We start from the raw sequence: 6,559 nt of genomic DNA on the forward strand, positions 1-6,559 counted from the left end.
TGTAATTGTTGGTTTGCATCAGGTTATCACAAAGCTACTTTGTGTTATTGTGTAAGACAATGTGTTGAATTGCATCATGTTGTGCTTGATGGTTTGCTTCTATCATGTTTAAACAATGCCAAGTGTATTTGTTTGTATCAGGCTGAAACAATGCCAAGTGCTATGTGTTGGTTTGTTTGTGCTAGATGGTTTGTTGAATTGCCAAGTGCCAACTGCTATGTGTCAGGCTGAAACAATGCTATGTATAAGGCTGAATTGCATCAGGTTATGCTATGTATAAGGCTGAATTGCATCAGGTTGTACTGATAAATGTTCCCAGTTTTATTTGTTGTCAAAATACACAGTCAACTGCCGGCGACCATTTATGGGCGGCACCGCCGTGACTAAAAACTGCCGGCGACCTCTTATGAGCGGCCCCGCCGTGACTAAAAACTGCCGGCGACCATTTATAACAACTCAACGGCCAAATTTAGAATTCTCCGACATCCCTCATACATATCACATTAACCAACTTTAGAATTCTCCGACATCCCGCATACATATCACATTAACCAACTTTAGAATTCTCCGACACATATTACATAAACCTAATTTAGAATTCTCCGAGATCCCGCATACATATTACATAAAACCTTACTTAGAATTCTTCCGAGATCTAGCATACATATTACATAAACCCAGCATACCTAAAATGACATTAATCAAATCAGATTTCTCCCATAATGCCTTTGATCTGCACCTTGTTTGCACTGTTAACCTTGAAGAGGTCAAATAGTGTGTACTCTAGCTTCTTTTTCTCCTCCTTCCATGCCTCTTCTTTCTTCTCCCACTTTTCCTTTCTAAGCTTCTCCATTGACTCCCAGTGCTTCTTCATTGACTCCCACTGCTTCTTCTCCTCCTTCAAATCAAACAACTCTGAATTGAGCTTGATCACCTCAGCTTTTAATGCAGACCTGTCCAAGTCAAAGATAGCTTCCTTCTCTTCATTCATATTCTTTAAATTTGCCTCCATGACCCTTTTCTCTTGGTCTTTCATAAATTTGTCAACATCATCCATTAAACTGTAGTAGTTCTTTTTGAACTTGTCCCTCTCCTCGACCAACTCTTGAACCAACTTGGCATTCTCAAGCCTCTCTTCAATTCTTTTGTCACTAGCCTCATGGTACATAGACCATAGCCTTCCCAAAGAATTCTTCAGAGCTTCTGGCCATTCTTCTACATCAACCCATTTCTGGAAACCACAATTCTCCACATACTACAAAAACAGTAATTTTCCAATTATTTAGAGGCATGCAGAACTTGCATTTTTAACAAACTAATGGAAAATAGTGTTGCAATCAAGTAACCTGCAACTACCTTATATATAGTTTAATTTTACAAATATACTTATGCTCTCTTAGTTGCAATGAACTAACCTGCAACTACATCAGTGAAGAAAAAGACTAAACTATGATATACTTATGGTCTCTTATCATTGATACAAATAGAAATTTGGAATTAGTACTGAACTACCATTAACAAGTGCAATCATTCATTTTACAATAATTATAGAAAAAATCGACCACAACACTTACATTTTGAACGCTGCACATGTGAAACCTCCTCCCGGTCAAACTCCCTTCAAATGCGACGCATCTGGTCGGCTCCAAGTCATGAACGCGGCAGCGTTCCGCTCCGACAGCAACTCCACAGAATGAGAGGTCCGCGCATGTCTCAGGGGCGTAATCCATGGTAGTGAAGTCTTAATCGACAAGAAATTGCAAAAGAAACGAACTTTATTGACCTAAATAGACAGAAATCGAAATATCCCAATTCGGAATAAGAACCCTAACCCTAAATTCAAAATCAGAGATGAGAGGCTAAGAACTTACAGGGAGGTGCTCCGGCGAGCTTTCACCGTCGTTCCAGCTAGGCATGCGGCGGCGGCGGGGCGGCGGCGGCAATGGGCGACGGCGGTGCGGGAGCCTCGGCGGCGCTGCTTCGAAGGGGAGAAGGGCACGGTCGCTAACGCGCGGACAGGGGCGCGTGCCTCTTCTACCGTCCGCGAGTGGTGGGGCCCGCACGCCGTTAACGGCTCTTTGACGGGAGGTGCCACGCCCCGCCTGACAGTGGGCCCGCGTTGTCAAAAACGCTGTCAATCTGCGTTCAAAGAACGCTCAGTGCTATTTGAAACAACCTCGCCCAAATGTTGTAGTTCTGTGCGATTGGAGCGAAAACTAGTAGTTTTCCGGAATTTTGCATCAAAAGTAGTAGTTCTATGCTATATACTCCACACAAGATCACACATACAGCCGATCAATGATACTAATTAAGGTTCTAGCAAGCATATCTAACCCATAATAGTTATAAGATAGTGACGGATAACAACTTGTCTTCCTAATATAGTGATGCATATCACAAACATAACTTATTCTTCTTGTCCACGGTCTAGGCTCTCTTCTTCTCTTCTGGACGTTCGATGCCAAAAAGCCAATAGAAGTCTATTTCAGAGGCCACTGCGAAAAACAGAGCTCCCTTGATCACATTTTTACCGAGTGTTGCTAGTGCGCTCGAGTACGGAAACTCGCGCCTGCAGGTATTAGGTCAAATGAGATTATACCAACTCCTGAAAGGAAGATGGAATAGAGAAATGATTTATGTATGCATAAGTTTGGTATCATACCAGTCGTAGCCATCTCGTTCTGGACTGGCTTCCTTGATTCTCCTCTTACCCTCAGGTATACGCTGGATACACGTAGATCATGGTCATTAATTTATATAATTATTAGTCAAGTGCTGATTGGTAATAAGAAGAATAGTTTCAACATAGAGAATATCAGCTACGTAGAGAAACAGAATCATACATACACAGAAGCAGCCAATGACCTATATATGATTGTGTTGTGTTGCTAACTAAGGCCAGGCCGTGTTCAATGGATTACTGGAAGTAGCTTCGCTCAATTTACACAGGAAAGATTTCAGAAGTGTTTGGCTGCGTTCACTAGTCACTACAGGAATGGCCGGAGACGCCGACGGCCAAACCCTACGCCGACGGCTTTTTGTCGGGGCCGTCGGCGTACGGCCTCGCCGGGGCAGCGCCGGAAGCCGGCCGTCGGCGTTTAGGTACCGTCGGCGTACAGGTTCCTACGCCGAGGGCAGCCGTCGGCGTCTACCTGGCCCTCGGCGTAGGTACCAGCATAGCTGCTGCCAGAGCGGCGACGCGACGGCGCGGTCACGGCGTCAGGTAAGACGCCGAGGGCTACCCGAGGTACTATTTTTTTTATTTTTGTTTTTCAGAAAATGTTGATTGGTTGATCTAACTGAAACCAAAATGTTTAGTTCCTGAAAAAAACCAACATGCAATTTATTCATCAAATTGAAATTGAAATTGAAATTGAAATTGAAATTGAAATTGAAATTGAAATTGAAATTAAAGAATTACCGTGCGAATAGTTAAACAATATAGCCAAAATAGTAGAAATAAATAGAAATAGAAATGAATTTGTTTAATAATGGAAATAGAAATGCAAATGTGAATTTTTTCTAATAATGTGAATTTATAATAGGCCATGTCGTGACCGCCTTGTCATGAGCACCCCGGCGTGACGATCCCGGATCTTGACGCGCTTCTCGGCGTTCGCCGACATCGACACTCCGTTGTTTGACTACTTCCTCTTCAGCCGAGGGTGAGCTAAATTTCCAACTTCATCTCCGCATTTTCTTATGTCACTAGATTCATTTTCCAAGTCCAGTTGCGTAACCTAGGTGTCACTTCCCGTCCGCGAGCGTTACGCGGATAAATATGCATCAGTGGTCCGCATATTTTGAACCGTAACGCTTGCGGCATTTACGGGACAGTCGGCGGATGCGTAGTTGTCTACGTTTTCCATGTTCTACTCCGGTTCGAGTCAGGATTTCGGCGGCGCCTCCCCGTTGTTCTCCGGATGCACATCCTCTCGGCCTTTTATTCTTAGTATCTTCATTTTATTATGTCAACATGCTTCTTAATTGCATTGTGCGTTTTATTCTTAGTATCTTCATTTTATTATGTCAACATGCTTCTTAATTGCATTGTGCATTTTATTCTTAGTATCTTCATTTTATTATGTCAACATGCTTCTTAATTACATTGTGTCTTTTATTCTTAGTATCTTCATATAATATGTCTTTGTGCTTAACTGTTTTATTCTTCTCAATGCAGGTGACTGGACAATATGAGCAGCGGCAAGGCAGACTCCGAGAGCTTGCTTAAGACGCTGGCGCAGGTGAAGAGGAATATTCCTAGACCCACTAGACGGAGTGATCGAGCCCTGGTGCAAAATCCGCGTTACGCCGATGGTACCGATGGAGGACGAGGACGACGAGGTGGAGGACGAGGACGAGGACGAGGAGGACGAGGTGGAGGACGAGGTGGCGGTGGGGTACACATGGACTTTGACGAGCCACCCTCCGCTTCTGGTGACGTGGCTCCTGAGTTGTACCTAGAGGGTCCGTCTAGTGGGGAGGTGGAGATGGAGACGGAGTCTACACACGAGTCGGACTCTAGGGCTGAGTTGGAGGTGATGGAGGATGGGGGTGCGCCGAAGCCCTTGAAGCTTCGTGGAGAAGCTAGAGTCCCCGATGCGAGGAAGGAGCCGAAGACCCATGATGACAAGGTCCTTATCATTCCTTCGAGCGATGAGTAAGTGTACTACTTCAGAAATTTCGAACATGTATTTTCATCTTGGGCATAATAAACAATTTGGCATGTGTACTAATGTGTGATTTATTTGCAGCAACTGGACATGGGATGCCAAGCCCTCCCACATGCCTAACAGCTTGCTTGGGGCTCTGATTAAGAAGTTCTGGCCCGGCAGATACACTCCCCTTAGCACGGTCCCCGGTGGCGCGACGAAGCTAGCCACTACTTGGGCGGACTATGAGGATGCCCCTGCCGTAGGCTTCGCGACAGCTGCTGAGGCTGTGACCACCAAGTTCTGGGTAAGGCATATATTTCTCGAGCACCGTTCATAGTTAATGACCCTAATGTGCTAACTCATGACTTTCACAACTGATTTATGCATGATTGAAGTGCTTCTATCGTGTGGACCCAGAGCATGAGACGCAGGCGCGTCTCACTTTGCGTGGCGCTTGCGAGAGGTTGACACCGCAGCAGTGGTACAACCAAAAGTTCACCAGCGCTAGTGCCTTCTGGGCTAACAAGGGTAAAAGGGTCAAGAAGGAGTACTATGTTGGTAACCAGCCTACGGAGGAATGGGCAATGACCATTGAGGAGTACATGTCGGTGAGTAAAATGTCAATGAGATTCTACATTGCTGCTAAGTTTTCATTGAATTATCTTGAGCTGAGTATTGCGTTTTCAGGTTTGTCCCGAGTGGGCCGAGCAGCATAGGGAGGCATGGGAGGAGCTGATTAGGGCGAGGTGGCTCAGGCAGGACGTGGAGTTTGCAGCCGTGTCGAGGCGTAACATGGAGAACCGAGTCACCGGTGGCACACACTGCGCGGGAAACCGCGACTACACCCGCTTCAAGGGGAAAAAGGTATGTATATACATGGAACGACCTTCTTTCATTTCCCGTCATGTCTCATTTGTGGTACGCTTAACTTTTCTTTTCGCGATGCAGGTGGCCGAGGCACCACCTGGGGTGGTGCTTCATGATGCCCAGATATATGACATGATGCGGACGAAGCAGAAGCCCAATCCCGCATTGCCTCAGCCACAGTACTACGGCAATGCCAAGGCCGCCAAGGAGGACTACTGCGACATGGTCAAGTCTCGTCACCCCGAGGTGGATGACCCCTTGAGCATTCCGGTCGACGAGGAGTCGTTGGTCCTGTCGGGGCACGGGCGTCTGCATGGCCGTTTCCCCTTTCTGAATAAGGCGGTCAAGCCTACCCACTCCACGAGCTACACGCGTCTCAAGCATACCCTCACCGCCGACAGCCCCCAGCCTCGTCCACGGCCTGCTCGTCCACCCGCCTACGATGTAAGTTTTCCTCATTTTCATCCTCTTTCCGGTTTTCCTTCCTACATGGCTAAGTGTTTACGAGATTCATTGTTTCTGAAATTGTAGCCTGAGTTCGAGGCGGCCTTCGAAGCCTGCAATGAAGCGTATCAGCAGGCCGCTGCCCAGTGGAATAGGCAGAATACGGCCTATATGGCGTATATAGGAGTAAGTCTGAATCTTTCTTCTCGCTAGTAGATGACAAGTCTCAGTTTGATGCTTTATTTCTGCAAAGCCTAATTTGTAACCTATCTTACAGGAAATGATGATTTCTATGTCTACTGGTACACCGCCACCGGCTCGAGTTACCGTGGCGGGGGACATGCCTATCATGCCATCGAGGGCAGCTTTCGCTGCGACTTACTACGGATCCACACCGGAGGTAAGTTCTTTGCCAAACCCGTAGTTACCACTTCCCTTTGCTTCGCAAGTTGCTAACATGTAGGGAACACGTAGGGAACGGGATGCTCCGGGAACCAGGCCTCGCCGGGTGGGCGCGAGGTCACACCGGTTTATGAAGGTGGTCCGTCTGCTGGGCGTTCTGCTGGTGCCTCTCCGTCGACTACTCCTGGGAC

The 6,559-nt window shown here is 46.6% G+C and overlaps 1 protein-coding gene across 1 annotated transcript; it reads left to right on the top strand.

The window, feature by feature from the left end:
• Nucleotides 1-5,424: 5,424 nt before the first annotated feature.
• LOC139835069 (uncharacterized) lies at nucleotides 5,425-6,250 on the top strand. Its single transcript, XM_071825053.1, has 4 exons — nucleotides 5,425-5,519; nucleotides 5,604-5,966; nucleotides 6,054-6,142; nucleotides 6,244-6,250. The coding sequence occupies exons 1-4, from the start codon at nucleotides 5,448-5,450 to the stop codon at nucleotides 6,248-6,250; spliced, it is 531 nt and encodes a 176-aa protein (XP_071681154.1). The 5' UTR covers nucleotides 5,425-5,447.
• Nucleotides 6,251-6,559: the final 309 nt, after the last annotated feature.

The sequence above is a fragment of the Lolium perenne genome, chromosome 1, assembly GCF_019359855.2.
Source record: "Lolium perenne isolate Kyuss_39 chromosome 1, Kyuss_2.0, whole genome shotgun sequence".
NCBI classification, from domain to species: domain Eukaryota; kingdom Viridiplantae; phylum Streptophyta; class Magnoliopsida; order Poales; family Poaceae; genus Lolium; species Lolium perenne.